Source organism: Trichosurus vulpecula, chromosome 6 (genome assembly GCF_011100635.1).
Source record: "Trichosurus vulpecula isolate mTriVul1 chromosome 6, mTriVul1.pri, whole genome shotgun sequence".
NCBI lineage: Eukaryota > Metazoa > Chordata > Mammalia > Diprotodontia > Phalangeridae > Trichosurus > Trichosurus vulpecula.
Window position 1 is genome coordinate 242,829,170 of NC_050578.1, and position 25,071 is coordinate 242,854,240.

Below are 25,071 nucleotides of genomic sequence, written 5' to 3' on the forward strand. Positions count from 1 at the left end.
CAAGGATGAAGAGGCCTGGGGAAACCCCTTTCTCCCTTAAATCAGTCTTGCCCTTGGCCCCTGGAACATCTTGAAGTGCTCCTTCCCAGTGTTTAGATGATCAGAGTTGGCATCGCTTGGGTTCAAAACTCAGGGTATAGGGAGCTACTTTTGAGAGACTTTCAGTTACAGAGTAACCCTTGCAACCTTTGAGATAGGATACCACTAAGAAGAAAAAAATATAGTTAAGTTTTCAGGCTGAATGCAGGGCTTTATTACAGTCTCAAGAGAATATCTTTTCAGGTTGGCCTTGCATAAGATACAGTTGGGTGAGTCAAGTTCAGTGATGTTATATATGCCAGTTATGTCTTTGGGGGGAAAGCCAGAGGCTAAGAAAAATGAGAGTTGAAGCTCCTAAGGTAATCAGAAACATACATACGGGACCTTTGGAAGTGACTAGGCAAAACAAGAGCCAGAATGGTTCTAGCAGAACTTGGACCAGGATCTCTTATACTCTGTCCTGAGATGCCATTGAGAAGGTACTCTGAACATCCATCAGGGCCTAGCCTGGATGGTAGAAGAACTCATGTAATACCAGTCAAGATCAAGAAGGTCCTACTCTTCCATGAAGATCCTACTCTTCCATCCAAAGGTACAGCAGTGCTATAGAGCTTAAAACTAAGAAGATGAGCAAAATGAAGAAAGAAATTTTTAAAATCAAATAAAAGCTCTGAAAGAAGGAATTAGGAGAAACAGAAAGGGGTAGACCTTATCTAAGTCATGGACCCCCTGGAAATTAGAATGCATCAAACAGAAATTACTCCATGAGTTAGCAAGAAATATTAGAACAAAATCACAAGATTGAAAAGTAGAATGTGTAACATTTCATGCCAGAAGCAACTAATGTGGAAAACAGATCAAAGAGAAATATCTGGACTCCCTAAAAATCACAATAAAAAATAAAATGTATGGACACTCTATTTCAAGAAAATTAATAAAAACTGTGAAATAAAAGTCAAAAGAGAACTTGCCAGTAATGTCAATGCAAAATCCAGGCCCCCATATCAAAGAAAAGTTGCTGCAATCATCTAGAGACAGAGACAGAGACACATAACGCACACACAAAGAGAGAGAAAGAGTTCAAGGACCAAGGAACCACAATCAAGACTATAGATGACCTGGCAATTAACCCCCAAATCTAATTTTAAAAAGAAAGAAAAAAGAAAAACAAAACCATTCTAACAAATAAGCATAGTTTAGCAAAACAAATTTCCCACGTTGTCCATGTCCAAAAATGTATATCTCATTCCTTATCATGAGTCCATTTCTTTTCTCTCAGGCGGTGGGTAGCATGCTTGGTTGGTTATTAATTGGAATTCTTAAGTCTCTCAAAGTTGCTTCTCTTTACAGTATTGTTATTATATAAATTGTTCTGGCCCTGCTCACTTAACTATTTTAATTTATACAAAGCTTCCTGAGACCATCTCTTTTGTTATTTCTTATGACACAGTCGTATCCCATGATATTCCCATACTATATTTTGTTTGTTATTCCCCAATCTGTGTACATCCCCTTCCTTTCCAGTTGTTTACCACTGCAGAAAAGGTTGTTACACATATTTTTGTGTGGATCCTTTTCCTCTTTGATCTCTTTGGAGTATAGGACGAACAGTGGTAACACCAGGTGAAACGGTGTTCAGTCTTCTTGCGATCAACCTCACTATTATCTAAGCAGGACAAAGAAAGTGGAAAGTGTGTGTGCCCAGATGGACGTAGAGTTTGGTCTAGAAATATATCATCCTCAACAGGAAGAAAGGCAGGAATATAGGTAGGAGGCGCTCAAGAGAGAGGACGCTATGGGAAAGAGAATAGTCACAAGCAGAACAAATTCCTGATCCTTAAGCAGTGACTAAAAGAAAAACAACAGAAAAAATAAAGAACTAAAAACTAAGGGGTCCTCATCAGTTGGGAAATGGCTGAACCACTTGTGATCTAGAAATGTCATGGAATGTTTTCACAGCATAAGAAATGATGAATGAAATAATGTTAGGATTTTGAGAAGGATGAATTGATTCATGAGTTTATGTGAGTTCAGCTTTGTAGAAAACAGCTTTGAAAGATTTAAGAAGAGAGAACAGAGCTATGAACCCATACAGCAGCACATGTCCTGAGGTCTCCAACACCACCTACCTATAGTAGTAGCAGAGCCAGGTGCCAGCACCAACAAGTACAACCTCATGACCAGAGGGACCTGTCAGGACATGGCTATAATCCACTCAAAGGACTTGTCCTTGGTCTGGGCCTACAAGGAAAACCTTCATCACTATCAGGCCTGCTGAAGTAGCTGTACTGGTTGGGAAAGACCGCTCAAGTTTCTTTGTAAATGGGCTGATACTTGGGGGCCGGAAATGTTCGGTGATGAGGGCTTTTTTGCTGCTAGGTGGAGAGAATATCACGGCTCTTTTTGTGAAGAGCACTGGGGCTGCCCCCACCTTCAGCCTTACTGTCACCATGACTGCCAAGATACTAGTCCTGCTGATGGGAAAGGAAGGCATCTGTGAGGAATGATCAGCAGTGGAGGTTAGGAAACGACCTTCCACCTTCTCAATACTGAGCCTTCCCTCCTCTCCTTTTTTCCTAATGCTTCTGCACTGGTTCCCTCACCATAGTTTTTTGGGCCATTCCCCCATTCAGTTGTTGCTGCTATTACTATACCTTGGGGTGGAGGACAGGTTGGATGGATAGGTGTGAACCCCCTCCTTCCTTCTGAATCTATGTGTAGTTGGGAAGGTATATATTTGTGTGTGTATGTATTTTTGAAAAGGGTGAATTCATCTCTAATGAAGAGGAAATCAAAATAATAATTAGGAATTATTTTGCCCAATTGTATGCCCATAAGTTTGACAACCTTAGGGATATGGATGAATATCTACAAAAATGTAAATTGCCCAGGTTAACAGAAGAGGAAGTAAATATTTAAATAACCCCATCTCAGAAAAGAAATTGAGCAAGCCACCATTGAACTCCCTAGGAAAAAATCCCCAGGGCCAGATGGTTTTACATGGGAATTTAATCGAATATTTAAAGAACAGTTAATTCCTGTACTTTATAGGCTATTTGGGAAAATAGGTGAAGAAGGAGTCCTACCAAATTCTTTTTATGACACAAATATGGTACTAATACCCAAACCAGGAAGAGTCAAAACAGAGAAAGAAAATTATAGACCAATTTCCCTAATGAATATTGATGCAAAAATTTTAAATAAAATATTAGCAAAAAGATTGTAGCAACTCATCACAAGAATAATACACTATGACCAGGTAGGATTTATTCCAGGAATGCAGGACTGGTTCAATATTAGGAAAAAAAAAGAAAATTAAAATTTCCCTTTGGAACTTTATTTTGGAAGAATCTGAGTAAAAGATTCTGTACACACACACACGACAAATCTGATAAAAGCCATGACTCAACCTCATTTCCAGGAGGCTTATGATGAGCCATGCTACCTCCCTCCTGAGAGAGTGATGATCAGTTTAAGGTACAAAAAGAGCCATTAATTTTTGCACATAACCATTGTGTGGTTTTGTTTTGCTCAACTATGATTATTTGTCATGAAGTGCTCCCCTCCTCCATTTGGTTTTAATTGGGGGAGTCACTTAGCAATAGCGATGTCCAAAAAAGGAGGGCTATCGGAATAGATATGTTTTTTTTTTAATACACTGAAGAGAAACAAAGCAAATTCGGAAAGAACACAGACAAGCAGAACAGTTTTGAAAGCAATATAGAAACTTATTGTATACTTACTTTTAAAAAAAGGGAGAGTAGCATTTTCATATACATTCCTTTTTATAAAAATATTTTTCTGTTTATATAGTATTTTTTGTTGACTTTAATTTTTTTAAAGAACATCAAAGACTTCTTTTCTCCCAACCCCATCTTGCTGTTCCTCCTATAACAGACTTACTTGGAATCTGGAGTCTTCCTCTCCTTCCCTGGGTAACCAGTTCCCACATTCCCACCCCTTCAGGACCAGCTCTGTTGATCTCTTGCCCTTCCATCTGCTACTAATAGGCTGTCCCCACACCAGCTTAAGTCACCATAGTGTAGTAGAGAGAGCCATGAGTTTACAGGTTGGCAGATCTGAGATGGAATCCTTCCTAATGCAGTCACTAACTATGTGACTCTGTATAAGTCATAGAATCATCTCTGCAATTCAGTTTGCTTATCTGTTAAGTGAATCTATTGGGTAGCCTTTAAGAACTCAGGCTCCCTTTCGTATGCTGTGTGAGGAGATATTCAAATCAGAACCACAGTGGAACCCTGTTTTATGTGTCCTGTAGAGTGGGACCTCCTTGAAGGCAAGATGGTTTCATTTTTGTCTTTATACCTATAGTTTGTGTTGTTGCCAAGGAAAACTTTTGGTTGTTTATTGGGCCTGGTGCCTGTTATTCCATGAACAGTCTTTTTCAGGCTTGAGTGAATACTGTAGGGTCCTAGAGCCTCCAAAACTGCTCACATCTGTACTTCCAAACATCATTGTCATGATGTAGGAAATCCTCGATAACTTCTCCAGCATATGAATTGTGCCTGCTGCTTGTTGCATCATCAGGGTTTATGAGATGGTTTAGAAAAGTTCTCATCAGAAAACTTCTTTTGGGAGCCTTTGTTATTTGGAGTTCCCTGACCATAATGGACTGATTATACAGTTTTGCTTTATTTCATTGATCATAGAGAACTGGGTAAGACAAGAAACTTAAATCAAGAGCCAACTTATTGTAGACAAACTTTTAAGATTTCGTTGAACTTTCTGGTGAGGCCAGATCTGAGTTGTGGCGTCCAGCATTTGGATCCACCAGTAGTCTGGACCTGTATTCCTCGACCCAAACTATACCATAATCTAGAAAAATACCTAAATTCTCCAGTGCTCTATTCTCTGAAGCTTTAGCAAGGTGGTCTTTGGAAGCATGGGGAAAGGGAACAGGAAGGAGAGAGCCAAGATATAGGAATGAAGAGACACGAGAAGGAGGTTTTTTGCGTTTACAGGTTTTAAGAAGTAAATGACCATTTGTAGTCACAGTTTTGTTGTATGGTAGCAATTTGCCATGCAGTGGCCCTCTATAACTCATGAGCCAGAGGTAGAGAAACTTTGGTCAGAGCGAGTCACGAGAGGCTTGGGTATTTGTTGCTCTAGTAAGGATGATTTTGGTAATGTGAAGGTGGGAGATACAGGGATGATGAGAAAAACAAGCAGTTTCAAGCACTGCTAGCAGCCCCAGTTCGGGAGTAATCCATTCAAGGTGAGTTGAAGAGTTAAAATGAATCAGTAAGAAGTGGGACCAGTCAGTTCCTCAAAAGGGAAGCACAGCATAAGGGTTTGAGTTTATTTTTATCACAGCCTTTTGGATATTTAAAATAAAACACCCCATAAAGGTTTCCAAGCATAAATTCCGTGCCTGCAAATGGAATAGTAATAATCTTCCTTCTGGCATTGAGGGCCCGGAGCCTAAAGGAATACAAGGCCATACACCTCCTGGCCTCCCCCTTTCAGAGCAGATGGCAGAACTCTGGAGGTAGTTCTGGGGTAGGGATAGCCACTTCACTTTATAACATACCTCAGACATACTGTCCTCAGCTTAGTGGCAGAGATTTTCTCTAATGCCTGGAATGCTCTTATCTCCTTTGTCCCAACTACTGGCTTCCTTAAGTTCCAATTAAAATCCCATCTTTTACTGGAAACCTTCCTCAACCCCTCTTAATTCTAGCATCTTCTTTCTGTTAATTATTTCCTATTCATCCTACATACATACATATATATGCTATATATATATATATACATACATACACACACACACACACACACACACACACACGAACATACACATAGGTTTGCATGTTGCCTCTCCTCATTAGATTGTAAGCTTCCTGAGGCAGGGACTGTCTTTTGTATCCCTAGCACTAAGCACAGCATGTGGCACGCAGTGGGTACTTAATAAATGCTTATTGATTGATTATTACCTGGTAATTGCCGTAACTTACTGCTCCACTTTGACAGAAACTTACATTATTTCTGCTGTGTGGTACTTGTAATAACTTCTGTGACTATTTTTAAATGCCTGTGAAATGTTTGATGAAAGGATCAGCGTAAATGTATCATTAATTTGTGAACATATACACCGAATACACTATATTATGAACTCTAAGAAATCAGTGAAAGATAGGTTAAAGAAATTGGAATTTTTTCTTGGAAAAAAAGATTTAGGGGATAAGACTTCTTCAAATATTTGAAAAATTGTCTTGAAGAAGAGAGATGATATTTGTTTTGCTTTGACCCAGACGATAGAATAAGAAGTCATGGGCAGAAGCTATAGGTTGACAGATGTTTGGTTACTATAAAGATGTTCATGATCATTAGAGCTATCCAAAAAGGTTGTCCCAGGGAAAATAAGGAAGTTCCCCAGCACCCATGGTCTTTATGGGGAGACTAATGACTGCATGTTGAGAGAGTCCTACAACTCTTTAAGATTTCATAATTCTGGTTACTTGGCTGTTTTTTTCCTTGAGAATTTTGTATAAAACCACACAAATTTCCTGACCTTTCATAGAACTCCAGAGTTTAATTTTAAAATGAAAACTGCTAAATATCTTTTATCAGATGACATTCTAGGATGACTGGTAACCAGATCATTTTAGACATGTTTTTTCATGATTGGCCTTACAGTGAAAATTTACCGTTGTGACCGTTAGTGTGCTTTCTAAATTCACATTCTGATTTCCTGCTACTATTGTTCATTTTTTTTTTGCGTGAATTTTGGCAGAAGGGGGATAACTTTTTTTCATTTTGTTGCTATTGGAAGTCTACAGGCATGTTACCTGTCTTCCACATGGATGCTTCTGAACTGAAGGAAATAGAAAAGGAAAGAAAGAAGAAGAAAGTAAAGAATTAAAAGGGATTAGGGAAAGAGGTGAGAATTGAGGAAGGCTTCTGAGAAAAGACTGATAGAATAGGATATGAGAACCTGGAGAGCGCAGTGATAGAGCGTTGGAGAGGGAAAAAAGTTAAAAAAACAAACAAACCACATTTGTAGCAGGTTGTAACATTTATGTAAGCTGACATGGAAATGTATATCTTTGGCAAAGACTTAGCTTGGCTAACAGTTGGAAATAGCATGCAATGATATGAAGATCCTCCTAAAATATTTTCCATAAAATACAGAAACAAAGGATTCTTTGACAAGTCGGTTTAATTGCATTCATCCATTGTATATTTTGGTTAATAATTTCTTCTAAATCTGTTTTTGAACAGCCATTTACTGAATAAATTTAATGGTCAGTAGTCTATAGTTTTAAATATTTAGAAAAGTGAAACTAAAGGTTTTGAGAAATAATTTAAGAAAGCTGCATAGTTTGAAAATTATACTCAGTTTTGTCCATGTGATAGATAGTTGAATCTCATTTAGTTTTGCTTATGTGTAATTAGATCTATAGCTGAGCTGTGGTCACTTTTTTATGGGTTTCTCTACAAATATTTTTGTAAGTATCCCCCCTGCCCCCTGACCCCATCCTCTCTACATTTTGTTTCTCTGCAGGTACCTAATTTTTTCTGTTAGTCTCTCTAGGTAAATTGTCCATGAGACCAGTGATTCCATCAGCAAATTATCCAGAAAATACTCTCTGTGCACATCATGACATAGCATGCCACTGGTGGGCTTGTAGCAACTTCAGTGGGTTAACTCACCCGGCAGTAGTCTCTTGTGCCCAAGACTATTGTCTCATTCCTTGGCATCTTAGTTTTCTTCATACCATCACCCTTCTCGAAATGCATCTTAGCCTTCTTATTGATTTGTCCCCCACCTGTCCCACTCAACTTTCCCCCCCTTCTCTTTGATTGGCAGTATCATCCAGACAAACAGAGCACAGATGTGCCAGCAGGAGCTGTGGAAGAGTGTGTGCAGAGGTTCATCGAAATTGATCAGGCGTGGAAAATTCTAGGGAACGAAGAGACCAAAAAAGCGTATGACCTGCAGCGGCGCGGTAGGTCCCCGTTGAGGCGCTGCCTAGCAGTGGCAGCTCTGGGAAGGAGGGTCTGCAGCCATTGGGAAGTAGCATTTTCCAGTGTTGCCGTTTTTGTACCAAATTATTCTTGCCTTCTTTCCTCCTTCATCATTGTTTTTTAATTACATTCTATTCTTAGTAGTGATTACTGTGTATATGTTGGGAAGCTAATAGAACTAACAGGAAATTGTCACTTGCAAAGCTCTGGGAACTGGTTTTTAGAATGAATTATGAAATTTTTAGCTAAACTATCCCACTTTATATATTATTTTGATAATATTTTAAAAGCCTTTTTCATTAAATTCTTCTAATTACTTGAATTGCATACTGTGCCATATTTTGATAACATTTTAGGTATATGTGCTATATAATTAATGTCTAAAAGGAAGCACTGTATAGGACAGTTTTACAAACACTTCATAATTATTTAAGCACTTTTTCTTATGCTTCTGGTCTTATTTTAGACCAGCTTTTCATAATTTATCCTTAGTGTAAACGGTTCCTTTAGAAAATGGTTCCAAGAAATATTGTGGAAAGCAAATTAACTAGGCAGTTTCTGCACGCATTTTCTTTATGCATCTCAGGATATAGCTCCTTAAAACAGCGACAGGCTGTTGTGAAAAAGAAAGGGAAGAAATGTAGGTCAGGTTTGTCACACATGGGCTGCTGTTACATGAAGTGATAGGCTGTCTTTCTGCTCTGGCCTCAGGATAGGAGTCCCTCAGCCTTCCATTAGAACCTTCAATATCCACCCTCCATGCTAATGGGGGGGAGTCGATAATAGTTTACTGCCTGTGGGGAAAACACTCAGTCACACTCTGCAGTAACACACTCTGGCTCAGCATTGATGGGTAGCCACCAACACTTTGCAGTGTTCTGATAAAAGCCCACTGTCTCTCCAGCTTGCTATTGAATTCCCTTGCACTGTACACTGGCGCACCATCAAACCTCTTCTCTCACAGCCGTTTTTACTCCCATACTGCTGAGGTTACCAAAACTTGATTTGAGAAACAAAGGCTTAGTCAGAGTAGTCTGTATACAACATCATAGCATGAAATTAATGTCATATTCCAAACCTACAAGTATATTTTCAGCATAAGTTGCTTCATTAAATTTCAATATTCCTTTGTTTGTAACCAATGTGTAATGTAAAAATACTTCAGAAGAAAATCGTGTTAACACTGGATTTTGTGCCTGTTTGTTAAATTGGCCTAACTAGCTTTCTGACCTTGGTCAAGTGACCAGATTTGGTCAAGTGACATAGCTCCCTGTGACTTATTTTCCATTTTGGTAAAATGGAGTTGTCTAGATCATCTCAAAATACCCTTTTTAGCTCTGCAATTTTGGGATTCTAGTAAACTTACTTATTTTTGAGGTTTGTTGGGAACTTAATTATATCATCCCAAAGATTTTTATATTAGCTTTAAGGAAGGCCTGAATCCTGGTCATTGTGTATTTATTGTAGTCACATGTGGTCATCTCCCTCCTTCTGCACCCTTCTAAAGCAGTAGTAGAAAAGTAAAAAGTGTTTCCATTTCTGTCTGTCCATTGAATGCCTGGCTATTGGTTCTTATAGCCACAGTTCACATAATTTAATTAACCAGGAAAAATGTTGTTCCAAGCACAACTAAGACTGATAGGACTGTCTTGGTTCACAGACACCCCCAGAGTCTTGTGGATTCCCCCCCTTCTCTCTAGAACTGTGGCGCAGCTTTACGGTGTGGAGGGTGGAGGGGGCCAGTGTGCTTAAGAATCATTCACGTAAAACTGCCCCCTAAGGATTGCAGGGTGTGTGCTTCCCTTGTCACTCTGCATTTTTGCCACTCCGGAGCATGTGTACTATTAACAGCAGATCAGTGAAATTGAGTAGAAGCCTGATGTCTGAAGAGACAGAGTTCCTGAGATCCGAAATCAAGTCAGCGTCTGACTCTGGCGAAGATGTAGGTTAGACCAGCAGCGGCTTAAAAATGAGCAGCAGACTCCTGTAAATGAGGGTCAAGAGAGGATAGGAGAACAGATTATCCAGCTCTTCTAGTTTTGTTTTGTTTTTCCATCATTCTCAAGAGAACCCTGAAATATTAATTTATTTGGTAGCTTTGGTTCAGAGGCCTAAATGGAATTATCATTATGCCTTAATGTAATAGATTCTATTAGATTGCTTTATATATTTCACAGTTTTAATTTTTTTTATGATTATAACTAATTTCTGAAAAAAACATTTCTAGGCCAATCTAAAATAAAGAACTTTGTGTTTGGTTCAGATAAATGCTCCAAACCTTTAGTACTTGAAAGTTATACAGAAGTCAGCTAGGCTGCACATTTTTTCATCCATGAGTTTATCGAGTCTGGCTAGTCTAGAAAGAGAGTGGTAACATCTGTTTTCTTGGAATTTTAGTAGTGCTGAACTCCTAGGTATTTTTTATTACACAGGCAGAATAAATGGATTATAGTGAGGGTCAGTGCTACATTTGTGGTTTCAGTAGTTAGTCAGTAAACGTTTATTTAGTGTTTCCTTATGTGCCAGGCATCGTGCTACGTGCCTGGAATATAAGAAAGGCAGTCCCTGCCAATCTAATGGGGAAAGACAACTCACAAAAGGAAGAAGAGGTTGGAGAAGAAGTAGATATTGGGGAGCCGTGACTACCAAGGCTTATTCCATCTTGCTGGATGATGAGATTGCCCAGTGACAAGGTTCCTGGGGCATGGTAGAGAAGTCATAGAAGTCCCAAAGTAGAACATCAAGGTGGGCAATGAGTGAGGAGATACATATCCTTAGCCCTCACTTTAAATGGAGGCTTTGGAGTTCATGACTCTGCCCTCCAATCACTGGGGCAGACGGTAGTGATGAGGGGTGGGTACCAAAGCTGAGTCTGCCCTACAAAAAGAGAGCTGCCCCAATGATGAGGTTCCTGAAGCTTGGTGGAAAAGGCAGAGCAGCCCCCAACTAAAGTAGCCAGGTAGGAACTGAAGAGGATGTGCACTTTACAGTTCATAGTGAATGTTAGTACAAAGAAAAGTTCTTAACATCCCTGAGGGGTAACCTATTTCCAATCATGACAGATGTTTTCTGTATAACAAGTTCTCGGTTATGGAGACACCTTTTACCAATGCAGATAGGCAAATCCTCTGCATTTAACAGTCTTAGAGAGCTGAGTGGGGGCATTTAGAGGTTAAGTGATCTGTATATGAATACACAGCTAGTATGTGTTAGAAGCAAGACTTATACCTAGGTCAAGGCAACAAACTTTTATTATTTTGTGCCAACTGTGTGCTAGGTTTCAGGGATGCAAAGAAAGGCAATGAGAGGACACCAGCAGCTGGGGAAGTTAAGAAAGGGGGAAAACCTGTAGAAAGTTTGGCAAGATATCTGTCTAAGCAGAGTCATCCCAACAGCATTCAAGGATGAAAATGGAAAAAGGGCTACAAAAAAGGAAAAATGGGAAAAAATTTTCAGAGTATTACAGCAATCTGTTTTTTCCATCAAGGAATGTGGAATCCAACATCACAGAGTCAGTGATGAAATAGATCTAAAGGGAACAAAGATGGAAAAAAAAATAGCCAGATTGGATCAAGTATGTGTGGAAGAAATATGTGCTAGAGGTGATAAAATGGTGATGGCATCAATTTACAAGATATTTTCTTTTAGAGGTGGAAAAACCTTCAAATTTAGTGTGCGTGTGTGTGTGTGTGTGTGTGTGTGTGTGTGTGTGCGTGTGCGTGTGCGTGTGTGTGTGTGTGTGCACGCGTGCGTGTGCGTGTGTGTGTGTGTGTTTAAGACAATGAACATGAAAATCAAAACCTGTTCATCTATATGGCTACTCCCCATTCATTCTATAAAAAGAAAAGAAAAGAAAAGGGAAAGTAATAAATATTTACATAGTGCCTACTATGTGCTAGATACTGTGCTAAGCACTTTTTAAAATATTACCTCATTCCATCCTCACAACGGTCTAGATTGGTGCTGTTATCCTGTTTTATAGGTGAGGAAACTGAAGCAAACAGGTTAAGTGACTCACCCAAGGTCACACAGCCAGAAAGTAAGTGTCTGAGGTCTGATTTGAACTCAGATCTTCCTCATTTCTGTCCACTGTGCCACCTAGCTTACTTCAAAGGTTTTATGAGTTCAGTTGTTTTTCAGTTGTGTTTGACTCTTTGTGACCCCATTTAAGGTTTTCTTGGCAGAGATATTGGAGCAGTTTGTCATTTCCTTCTCCAGCTCATTTTATAGATAAGGGAACTGAGGCAAACCAGGCTAAGTCACTTGCCTAGGGTCACATAGCTAGTAAGTGTCTGAGACTGGATTTGAGCTCCTGACTCCAGGCTCAGCATTCTATCGACTGTGCCACCTAACTTCCTCTATCTATAAATGAAGAGAGAGTATAGTAGATGAGGACATTATTGGGGAACACAGACTTTCACAAATGATATTCAACAGTGTACTACATCTTTACCATCTCGCTCCAGACTGAAAGATGTAAAGTATAGATTATGAAAAAGCATTTGGCTCAATAGAACAAAATGCCACTTAACAGGGTCATTCTCAATAACATGTCTCCCATCCATATATCAAGATCATTCAAAATTTCTTACGTTGGAGACTTAACTCATTGCCTAATGACAGTATCAAGTGAGTCATAAAAAGAGGAGTTGTATTCTTACCAAAAGCATTTACACTGTGATGGAGGAGATCTCGTGTAGGGTCCAGATCAAATAGGGGTTGTCTGTGGATGGTGAGGTCATCCAGATTCTTTTCTTTGCAAATTACATTTTGTTGACTGCATCAGGGCTGAAGAAATTGCGGAACTTACTGCAAGAAAGCAATAATCATTCAGTGGAGTTTGGCTTGTCCGTTCACTCGGGAAAAACCAAGTAGATGAAGAATATCTATTGCCCAAATTTCAAAATGCAGTTGAATGGACGTTATGGAGCTTGCAGCAAAGTATTTAACTCTAGGACAAACAGTATAGAAGGACATTGAACTGGGAACATAATTAAAAAACGAATAAAAAAGAGCCCCTGGATTGCTTTTGGGACACTACAGAGCACTTTTACTGAACCCAAACTTCCCACAACAGCGTGGCCTATCTTTTCATTACAAATATATTACTGATGTTTTATATTAGCAAGTGGAATACAGTGCCTCCAGACAACTAAATGTGAAGGTCACATACAGAGAGGTCAGTGGAAAAGTGAGTGTGAGTAGGCCGCAACATATAACCAAAGAGAGACTGAAGAAAAGTGTGAGTAAAGGATGTCATCAAAGGATTTTATGACAGACTTTGAAGACAGGCTGGTCACATGGTGAGGATGAGGGATGACAGGTGGACAGCCTCAGGATGTGGGAAGAAATTGAGGAAAGTCTCCAGGCTTGTACATGCTCCGTGCCTCCAACCCTGGTGGTAAGCTTTTTGGAGAATGTGAAAGAAAGTCAAACAGAATGAGCTGGGCTGTGATACCCATCTTCTAGGGAACTCAAAAATTGAGATCACAAATCCATGTTGTGTATTCACTATGAGGAAAAAGTGCAGAGTTTTAAAATTACAGTGCCATAGAAGTCTTTTTTTGAGATATGATTTTTGTTGAACATTTATAAAACTCACTTTTACATTATTACAAATACTTTACCATAAAGATGCTGTAAAAATACCAAGGGGAGCATTCCCTGGATTTATCATTGTACAGTTTAAGCAAAAGAACGATACCCAAACATGAAGATCATGTCCCAGGTATCAGAGCAGAGCACTGTGGAGTCACTTCATCAAAATACACTACACACACACACGTCTAGATACTTATTGATAAATACTTTCACAATTAACCAATAAAGTACATCTGCCTCTTTGGGTTTGTCTCTGTGTTTTTTTCCACAGACTGAATGTTGCACATAGAAGTCTTCAAAGCTAACCATGGCATTCTATTCAAATATGGTACATAAGATATTTCTTTTTTTCCACCATTGATGTTCATTCCCCTGCCATTTTCCCCAATATCATGATTTCATCTTTAGAGTAGGGGCTCCTAGCCTTATTAAATGCATAAAACAGAATACAAAGGATTGCAAAGGGAACTGATTACATTGACATAGAGGTATCAGCATTTTGAAAATAAATATAGGTTCATGGACTTTAAGTTAAGAACTCCTAGGGTCAGTTTGCCCCTCCTATTACAGGCCTCAGGCCATTCTCACAGAATCACAGAATTTGAGAGTTGGAAGGGACTTTAGCTGCCATCTAGTGCAACCCGTACATAAAAGGAATCCCTGTTATCCCCAGCAAGTAAGTGGACACCCCACCCCCATTTCCTAAATTAAAAATAATTTTTTAATAAAAATCTTCCTGCCTCCTGCTGAGAAAGAAACAAAATTCTCATTACAAACTTGTATACTCAATCAAACAAATTTCCTTATTGGCTGTGTCCAATAAAAAAAAAAAAGAATTTCATTCTGTATTCTGTCTGTTGCCTATGAGGAGGTAGGTAGGTGAGGTCTTTCAATAAGAGTCCTCTGAAATCCTGGTTAGTCATTACATTGATCAGAGTTCCCTCCTGCCTGCACACATGCCCAGGTTTCTCTTCTCTTTAAAAATCCTGACTTGATCCTTCCATCCCCCCAGCTCTTCTTCTGCCCTTTGTGGCTAAACTCCTCAGAAAGGATGACAGGTGCTTCCTCTTTCTCTCCTCTCACTCTCTTCTTAATTCTCTACCATCCGGATTCCAGCCTCCCCCTTCAAGTGGCACTGCTGCCTCCAAAGTGACCAGTGATCTCTTAATTGCCAGATCCAATGGCCTTTTCACAGTCCTTGTTCTCCTTGACCTCTCTGCAGCCTTAGATGTTGTCAGTTAGCTTCCTCTCCTTGATGTTCCCTTCTCTCTGGACTTTCGGGACACCCTCTCTCCTGGTTCTCCTCCTTCCTCTCTGACGGTTCCTTCTCTGTCTCCTTTGCTGCTTCCTCTTCCAGGTCATGCCACTAACCTGCAGGGGTTCCACGGGACTCTCTCCCAGGCCCCTCTTCTCTTTCTAAACTGCTTCGCTTGGTGATCTCATCACCTCCCATGGAGTTAATTACCATCTCTGCGCTAAGGATTCTAAAATCTTATCTAGCCCACATTTCCAGCTGCCTTTCAGACATCTTGAAATAGATGTCCAGTAGACCTCTTGAATTCACCGCATTCAAAACAACTCATTCATTTTCCCTCCAAACTCTTCCTCTTCTAAATTTCTCCATTACCGTCACGGGCACTACGATCCTCCCAGTCCCCTGGGATTGCAACCTAGGGGTCATCTTTGACTCACCACTGTTAGCTTCCCCTTTGCTTCTGGCCTCTGACACTGCCACCCCTGTGGTGCAGGCCCTCATCCCCTCACACCTGGATGATTTGCAGTAGCTGCCTGAGGGCCAGCCTGCCTCAAGTGTCTCCCCACAGCAGTGATGCCTCCATTCAGCCACTAATGTGATTTTCCTAAAAGTCAGCTCTGACCATCCCACCCTGTACTTGGTGATCTCATCACCTCCTATTGCCTCTAGGAGTAAATACAGAGTGCTCTGTTTGGCGTTCAAGGCCCTCCATAACCTGACACCCTCCTACCTTTCCAGTCTTTTTACACCTTACCGCCCCCAAAGGGTATTCTTCTGTCCAGTGACTCTGGCTTCCTGGTTGTTCCATGAACAAGACACTTCTTGGCTCTGGGAATTTTCTTTAATTGTCTCCCATGCTAGGAATGCTCTCCCTTTTCCACTCAGGTAACTGACCTCCATGGCCTCCCTTAAGTTCCAACTAAAATCCCTTCTTTTACTGGAAACTTTATCCATCTCCTCTTAATTAGCACCATTCCTGTTACTGTTAATTACTTCCTATTTGTCCTGTACATAGCATGTCGCTACATATTTTCTCCCTTATTAGATTGTACATTCCCTGAGGTCAGGGATTGTCTTTTGCATTTTTTTGGTATCCCTGGTGCTTATCACAGTGCCTCCCACATAGTAGGCACTTAATAAATGTTTATTGGTCAACAATTTCAAAGTCTTTCAAGATTTTTGTCATTACTATACTGTGATTGAATAAATCATTCTTCTGGTTCTTCTCACTCTATTCTGTATCAGTTCACACAAGTCTTCCCCAGGTTCCCTGAAACTATTCCCTTCGTTTCTTACAGTATAATAGCATTGTCTCATGTGTTTCATACCTTGTTCAGCCATTCTCTAATTGATGGACACCCCTCAGTTTCCAGTTCTTTGCCACCACAATAAGAGCTGCTATAATTACATTGTATCTCAAAAATCTTAGTGCATTTTTAAGCCTTAACAGCTTAAAATTTCAATAGCTTAAGCTATTGATAATAATATATAACAACTTAATGACTACTAAGATTTGGGGACACAATGTGTTTTTGTACATTATTTGTTAGAGTTTATATTGCTTAGGACAAAATCTTCCCTTAATCTATCCTCCCTCTTCTTCCCCCTTCTCCCTTTTCCTTCCCATTTCCCTGTTGATTGACCCATCTTTGTGTGTATATTCTTCCTTCTTCTTACCAGTTCAGATGAGAGCAGGGTTCAAGTGTCAGCTATTCTCCCCACTCCTTCCTCCTTGTTTGGATGGACTTGTACTTGTGTGTCCCAATTAAGTGAGCTATGTTTTCCTGGCCTTCCTTTTCTTCTCCCCTCTTAGTGTATTCTTCTTGCCTTTCTTTTCTTAAAATCATCAAGATGGGACCACTCCTAGTTCTTCTTTCTAATTAGATTCCCTCTTTGATCCCTGATGAGGATAAGGTTCAGAAGGGACACGTGGTATCATTGCACCAGTTTATCCATTTTTATATGATTGTTCATGTTTACCTTTTTAGGTTTCTCTTGACTCCAGTTTTTAAACCTCAAAAGTGGCTACTTATTGCTAGTCTTCTAATCAGTAATGCTTATGTCCTTTATTTCATTAAATGACCCTTCTTCTCCCCTCCCCCCCCTTCTCCAGTAGGACTCAGATTTGCTGAATAAATTTTTCTGGGTTATATGCTTAGATGATTTGCCTTTTGCAATATCATATTCCAAGGACTGTGTGGCTCCTCAGTACTTGAATTCTTTCTCTCTGGGTGTTTGCATTATTTTCTATTTCTTTGGCCTGGAAGCTCTGGCTTTTGGCTATAATAATCTTGAGAGTTTTCATTTTGGGTTTTTCTCCCCTGAGTTTTCATTCTGGTGTTTTTTTGGCGGGGAGGGTGAGTAACCTATGGATTCTGCTTTCACTTTGCCTTTTGATTTGAAGAGATCTAGGCAGTCTTCTTTTATGGTTTTTTGAAATAGGATGCCTAGATTCTTTTCTTGGTCATGGCATTCAGATTAGTCCTGTGAGTTCTTAAATTGCTTCTTATTCTATTTTCTAGGTCAGTTTTTGCTATGAGATACTTTACATTTTCTTCCTTTTTTTTTTCAATCTTTTGACTTAAATTTTTTTTTTTGTTATTTCATTGACCCGTTAGCTTCTCTTTGATGCCTTATTCATTCTCAGTGTGTTTGTTGCTTGTGCAAGGTTTTGAACCTCTTGTGGCAAACTGTTAATTCTTTTCCATTTCTTCATTTCATATCTCTCATTTCTCTTCCATTTTTTTCCCTCTTACACTAATTTCACTTATAAAAATTTTTTTAGCTTTTTACAATTTGCTTCATTGCTTCCAGTAATTCCGGTTGAATTTATGCCCACATTATATTTGTTTTTGCTTATTTATGTTTGGGAGTCATTATCTTTTTGGTTGGTGTCTCAAGGGTCCCTGTTACCGTAACTTCTTCTTGTGGGATCCTTTTTCTGTTCACTGATTCTCCCAGCCTACTTCCTGACTTCAAACTGGATGTTAGGGCCAGGCTCTCAAACTTCTGGAGGGAAGGTTTGCACTGGTCCTGCTGATTTCTGGGGGTATTGAGGACTGTATTACTCCAGGCTTTCAGAACCAGCTTAGGCAAGCGACCCGCGAGCTTTCATTGTTCCCGGTGGTTGGATCCAGAACAATGTCCCCTTTGCTGATTAAGAATGACTGAGCTGTAGGCTTCTCTTTGGCCTGGGATTCTAGGCTGGAACTGAGACTCTTCTCTTGGGGATCTTGGGGCTCAGAGCCACATTGCTGCTGCTTGCTTCTGAATTTGCTCTTTGCTCAGTAGGTAACCCAAGACTCTTTGCTCCTTACCCTGGAATGCCATTCCAAGATGCAGGCCTCCTCCTCAGGGAGCCCTGGATCTGTCAACCAACTCTAGGGTAGTGAGTGGCAGAGCTGCCTGTTCTTTCAACCTATACAGGTTAGGTTCTTCAGTGTGGGATCTCTTCTTACCCTAATGCAGAGCCTCTCACTCCCTGTGGTACTTTCTTGAATAGACCCAGTCCCCATGTCTGTGTCTCCCTGGGCTGACCTGGACTGGAGAAAATAATGCACTGTAGGTTTGTTTTTCTTATTTTTCCCTATTTTGATTTAGTCCTGTGCATTTTCTAGATCTTTTCAGAAGACTTGGGGTGGGAAGGGGAGCTCACTAGTCAGCTTCCTTTTGCTCCATCATCTTGGCTCTGCTCATTTCCTAGACTGTCTCATGTCTCTATACCTCATTAAAATATACCCCATACTCACCTTTTGCTTATTCTGTCCTATACAGAGCTGTTGTCCCTTAATGGATTTAACAACATTAATGATGGCTAACAATTACATAGCACTCAAAGATTTTCAGAGCTTTTTACAGATATTATCTCCTTTCATCGTTATGCCAGTCCTGGTAGGTGCTATGATTATCCCCACTTTACAGAGAAGGAAACTGAGAGAGAGAGAGGTCAAGTGCCTTCAGCAGAATCACAAGCTGTGAAGTACCTGAGGTTGGATTTGAACTTGGGTGTTCTTGCTTTTAGATACTTTTTGAACAGTGTCACTTAACTGCCTCTTCCTCCCACCAAGTCTCAGTGATCCCTATGATAAGCCTCCTTCTGTTAGACCTCTAGCTCTTTTTGGACACTAGTGTCTAAGCTTTTGTATCCATTGGAGGCCGTTGGTTTGCCTACTGCTTCCTTTCTTGGATTTTTGTCTCCGTCAAACCCCTTATACTCCTTCCCTTTTGTAGAGGCCTTATTCACCTTTCTTGGAAATCTCCATTTCTCTGGAATCCCTTTGATGTTCTCCTTTTTCCATAGCTCCTTCAGTGAGAGATTCTCTTATTAAACCTCTAGAGAATCTTTTCCTGGTCTTCAACTCTCCCTGCACTAATATGGGTATAATTTCTCTCCAGTCTTGATGACTCAGGCCCCTAGAACAGCTGACTTCCTTGACCCATTTGCCTGATTGGCTGGTTCTCCCCTTCAGTTGTGCATTTTATCTTTTTTTTTTTTTTTAAAATGCAATTTATTTATTTAACATATTTGGTTTTCAGCATTGATTTTCACAACAGTTTGAATTACAAATTTTCTCCCCATTTCTGCCCTCCCCCCCCATTCCAAGATGGCGTATATTCTGGTTGCCCTGTTCCCCAGTCAGCCCTCCCCTCTATGTGCATTTTATCTTAATAAATATTTGTCACCTTGAAGCTTGCCTTCTCTCCTGTTGCCCTAGATTGGTGCCTGGCCCCCATATTCTCTGCAGTCTACAGCAATATGCCTTCTTGGATCTGGCCTCTTATACATCCCCCTGAAAGAGACTCCTGTCCTTTTTTCCTATATAAAGCCCATCTTACTGTTGAACTTGTCCCATCAGAACAAGTTCTGATCTCAACTCCTATGATTATAGGATCACAAATATAAAGCTGGGAACTGTCAGAAGCCCAGCCTTTTCAATTTACAGATGAGGAAACTGGAGCCCCAAAGCTTAAATGGTTTGCCCAAGGTCACCCACTTAATGTGTCAGAGGTGGGATTTGTTTAACTACAAAACCACTCATCCATCTAAGAGAACTGGCTCTTTTGCACAATATAAAAGCAGGTTCAGTTGAGGGATAATGAAACTTGCTTGTCTAACTTAGTAACTCAAGTTTTATACCCTTACCTGTAAAAATTAATAGCAGATTCTCTTCCCCCACATTAATAAAGACAGGGATGTTGTTGTGTTTGTCCTTTGTTTTCGAAGAGGACCATGACATCAGGGAAATGATGACATGACTTGCAGTTGACTTTGATTTGAGTGAGGGAGGGCTGTGCAAGGTTACCAGCCTCACTTTCTCCTCCAGAGCCATCTGGGTCCAGGGGCCAGATATTCATCAGGATGACTGGAGATGGCTGAGGATGCAATGGGAGACCCTGGCCCTTTTAGGCTAAGGCCTTTTCAGGTACTCACAGAGTGAGGTGCATAAATTGGACCCTATAGGTCCTGGCCCAAGCTCCACTTAATGGTTGTGCTTTGGGCCCTCCTGGCTTAGAGTGAATGTCAATGGTAACTGTTTCTCTTTTGAACAGCACCCTGAGGTCTTCCACTCCCAGCTTGATTCTTGATTTTTTTTTTCTAATTAAAGGGGCCATCCCTTGACTCACTCAAAGACAGGGCCATAGATAGCATCACCAGCAGATTTATTTGTTCTCTGCTCTCTCATAACTTAAACAACAGAATTCTAAAAGTTACTTTTCTGGTTCTTCGAAGATGCAGTGGGAAATATTTTTGTAATTTACATGTTACACACCCCTGATGTTTCTTTGGTGTGACCTCCCAAGGTTGGATTCTACTGCTGTTAACCACAGTTGAGGTAAACAGAGGTTCAGTGACTTGCCCAGTGTCACATATCTAGTAAGCATTTGAGGAGGGATTTGAACTCAGCTCTTGGTAACTCCAGGCCCAGCATCCTCTCCATTGTGCCACCTAGCCCCTTTAGTAGATATTTAAATAAAAAAAATCAACACAAGATTGCTTTAATTGTTCATCTGAATATTTACTTATGTATAACAAAGTTTTTTTTTCTTTTTGGTAGCATTTTTATGCTTAGGTTTTTTTGTTTTTTTTTTAATGTTGCACAGAACTGGAAACCAACAAGCAGGACTGGAGTCATATTAAAAGAGTTTGGAACAGTCAGTTTTCGAGTTACAGAATTATTGATTGCTGATAAATGTTTTAAAAGCTTATTTTGAAAGAAATACAACATTTAGGAAACATACATTTCTGAGTGCCTGCTGAACGTTTTGATTCATTGCTTTGCCATTTGTTGAGGGTGCAAATTAGAGTTGTGGGTGCTGCCCGAACATCTCTAGCTTGTCCACAGCTGAGTAGCCTCGACTGTACTCCGAAATCAATGCAGAACAGCTTCCCTCTCTGGAGCCCCCGTCTTTCTGTTTACCTGATCAGCATTCCTAACTCCCAGGACTGAAATCTCAAAGTTGTGTTAAAAAGCTTTAGCTCTGGGCAGCACGAACCTGACCTGTCTTTATCATTCACATGGCTCCTCTCCTAGTCTAGGCCTCATATCCTCACACTTGTATTACTCCAGTAGCCTAGTGGCTGACTCCTTTCTCAAGGCTACCTCCACCCCCAAGGCTATTTTAGGCAGTCAGTTAATAAGCATTTATTAAGCACCTACTGAGGGCCAAGTTCTGTTCTCTGTCATGCTGCCTCATCATCAGATGAACTTTTCTAAAATAATATCATTTTATCACCTTGTTCAAAAATTTCTAATGGCTCTCCATACAAAACCAAGCTATTTAACCTGGATTTCAGGGCCTTCCACAGTATGGCCAATACCTCCCCTTTTCCCTTTGTACCATGGGAATCGTAGCTTAAATCAGACATTTTGTTTTACTGTCGTCCATGCCTTTGATCTGATCTTCCTTCCCTCCTTTCTTATTCTTCATCCAAATCCTGACCATCCTTTAATCATTATTATTAATAATAATAGGACTAATAATAAAAACAATAACCACTCACATTATGATGTCAGGAGAAAGAATCTGGAATTTCCAATCTGATTGCAAACCTTAGACAGATCATCTTCCCTCTCTAGGCTTCAGTCTCTTCATATGTGAAATGAGAGGGTTGTATGAGATGGTCTTTAAGGTTCCTTCTGGCTCTAAACCTACTGTTTAGGTAACTTAATTATTTTTCTTTGAAATACAGTTGCACAACACTTTGAGATTTGTAAAACACTTTATAGGCATTCTATCATTTGAGCTGCACAACAACCCTGAAGAGTAAGGGCTGTTAGCTTCTTGTTTGACACGGAAGAAAACTGAAGCCCGGGAAGTTGGTAATTTTCCTCAGAGGCAGCTGAGTGTCAGAGGCAAAACTGGAACGTGGGGGTCCCTTCAATCAAATGCTCCATCTGGGTCCTGGGAGGTCACACAAGACTGCCAGAATACACTGGGAATGGTGTGTGTGTGTGTGTGTGTGCGTGCGCGCATGCGTATGTGTGCTCTTGTGGACTTCTTAACACTTTGTATATACTCATTTGATGATTAAAGATGGGCTATATTATGATTTTAAAAAAATCCTATCTGAAGAATTGTATTCATTGAATATTAGGCTCTTGAGTTGGCTTTGCCATCTAAGGCTTTGTTATGAATGTAGTCTGTTGCTTTGATTGTGGTGAATCGCATTTAACGGAATTGATAACAGCTGAATACTTTTAGCTTCATATTACTTTACAAATCCAGACTAAATTGGAAGTGACCAAAAGTTGTTTCCTTGCTGCGTTGCACTGCTTACTTAGGTGAAATACGAGAAATGGATTGATCCTCAGTTCATTTCCTGGTGGAGTAGGACTCCCTGGCAATCAGGGGAGATAAGAGTTGGCCCTTTGTCAGTGTGTTCATCAAAAGCGGGCCGTGGGAACTAAACCACCTTCTTACTCAGAGCCAGGAATGCACATGTCTGTGCATCAGGCTGGATCCTCCTTTTTCTGTGTGCTCCACCTATGGTGTAACTAAACAGAAAGAGATCCCAGTTCTTGCTGCTTAATATAGTACTTTTTCACCAGTATTCAATTCATACTCCTGAGAAAAAACTGCAAAAAACCCAGCATTTCTTCCCCAAGTCCATAATTAAGCTACAAGTTGTTTGTAATTTTTCTTAGATTGTGGAAAACCTTGTAGCTGTGACTCTTTACATTCAGCTGGCTGAGGATTATAGTTGCTTTTATGATTTAATGAACAGGTTTCAAGTTAAATGTTGCCTCACTATGAAGTTCTTTCTAAAGGGAGAAAAAGGCTTTTCTTCTAATATAAACTTGTCAAGGACAGTGAAAGTAACCATTTTCTTCAGACCTTTTAGTGAGAAATTTAATTATGTGTAGTTTAATGAATTGTAAGAATGACAAATCTCCAGAGTATCTAAAATAAAGTTACGGAAAGATGACAGTTGGTTTTTCAAGGAAACTCACCTTCTTAACATACATGTAGGTAACTTAATTATTTGAAATACATTTTAAGTACTTTAAAATGTGCAGTTCCAATTCAGATAAAAATATGTTGAGCAGACCAGTTGCTAAATTAGAAAATTGTGTATATACCAATAATCTAATTGTCTTTAAGTATTGAATCACTGCCCTATGTGAGTAATGGCAGGGCTTCCGATGGACTTGATGTTTTTGTTTACGTTAGGTTTATTGAGGCTTTTCAGTTCTCCCCTCAATAACGTTTTGAACTTTAAGCATCCCGTCTCTGCTTTTTAAAAAATTTACCTTTAACTGTAGTTGGAAAGTTTAAAAGGATTTGGTGGATGATTATTTAGACATCAGACGGAGATTTGTTTTAGAAATTTTACGGTCATTGGTGGGGGGAGACTAGTATTACATTTTGTTTCATCTAAGAAATAAGAAATATTTATTGTATCCTAAATGGAGCTGAAAAACCCTTCCTCTTTGAGAAAGTTGTGAATGACCCAGCGAGGGCTCTAGTAAGCTTTACTGAAGCAAGCTGCTAATAGTTATTTAATGTTATTCTTCAGCCTGAAAGAATCTCTGTAGATTTTTCCTTTTAATCTCTTTGAATTGCAGGCTCATAAACCTCTCTGATGAGCCCTGCCAGTGTTTTCTTAGATCCCACTATTGAGACAATGGAGCCACTGAATTCCTTCACCTCTTGTTGTCAGACAAATCCAATAGAACACAGGGTCAGGAGGGCCTGTACTTGTAAAGACTGAAAGATTCTTTTTCAAGTAACCACATAAATTATTTGATTTTTATCATTATCTTCTTTAGGATTCTTTCTTAAGCTATAATACATAGCTGTCAAAATGTAAGCAAGTTTCATTTGCTAAATCTCCAGCTAACCTTAATCCACAGTGTATTCTTTTGAATATTAGTGAGCAAAAAATATGACCCCACTCTCAAAGAATCAGGTTCCTCCTAAATAGCTGAATTTGTCATCTTGCTGTATTTAGCAGTTAAGATTCAAGAATGAAAATCTGGAATTAGTCTGTTTATCTAAATCACAGCCAGAACAGTGATTGATTAGTTGGTGTTTTAAAAATCATATTTGAAAGATATTTTAACTGGAGAGCTTTGAGATAAACTAGCTTTATCATTTCTATTTGAAACTGAAAATTCTATAACTTTAATGTCCCCCTTCAATATGGATTATTATTGAATGCTTCAGTAGACAACCAGCATCTTCTGTTTCACTAATGCCATACCTGATTACTAGATGGTTATCAAAGCTAATTACAGGTTTAGCATAAGTTGTTGGATGAGTGGGGGCGGGGTGAGGGGAGGTGGGAGGCTATGGTGGGAGGAGAATCAAGTCTTCTAATTACAACTCCAATAATGGACCTGGTTGATCACTATGGAAAGGCCTATTGATGTGTTTATTGGGGGAAGTTGCTGGCACTCCTATTCCAACAGATGATCTTCTGTTGTCTCATTAGCTTCATCTTCTGTTTCTGTGTTCCCACTCCACCCATTTAATGCTGTCCTCTAGGGAGCTAGTCTTTTCCTGAGATACCACAGATCCTTGGTTCATTCTCCCAGCATTTCTTCTCTCACCTTACTTAAAGATGAAACTGTTAGTCTCAGTGAGCTTTCTGAACCAGCATTCCCCAGCTGACACATGATTGAGCCATGTGGCCACAGATGCTAAATGTTCAGATATAAACAAATTATGCATGTGCTTCATAA

General features: G+C 39.8%; 1 protein-coding gene across 2 annotated transcripts in view; it reads left to right on the forward strand.

Moving 5' to 3' along the window:
* Positions 1-25,071, forward strand: part of DNAJC24 (DnaJ heat shock protein family (Hsp40) member C24) — a 70,305-nt gene that overhangs the window by 39,906 nt on the left and 5,328 nt on the right. For both annotated transcript variants that reach the window (XM_036762983.1, XM_036762982.1), the window contains exon 3: positions 7,871-8,009. In XM_036762983.1, coding sequence (XP_036618878.1) covers positions 7,871-8,009 — 139 coding nt within the window. The remainder of the gene's footprint in view (positions 1-7,870; positions 8,010-25,071) is intronic.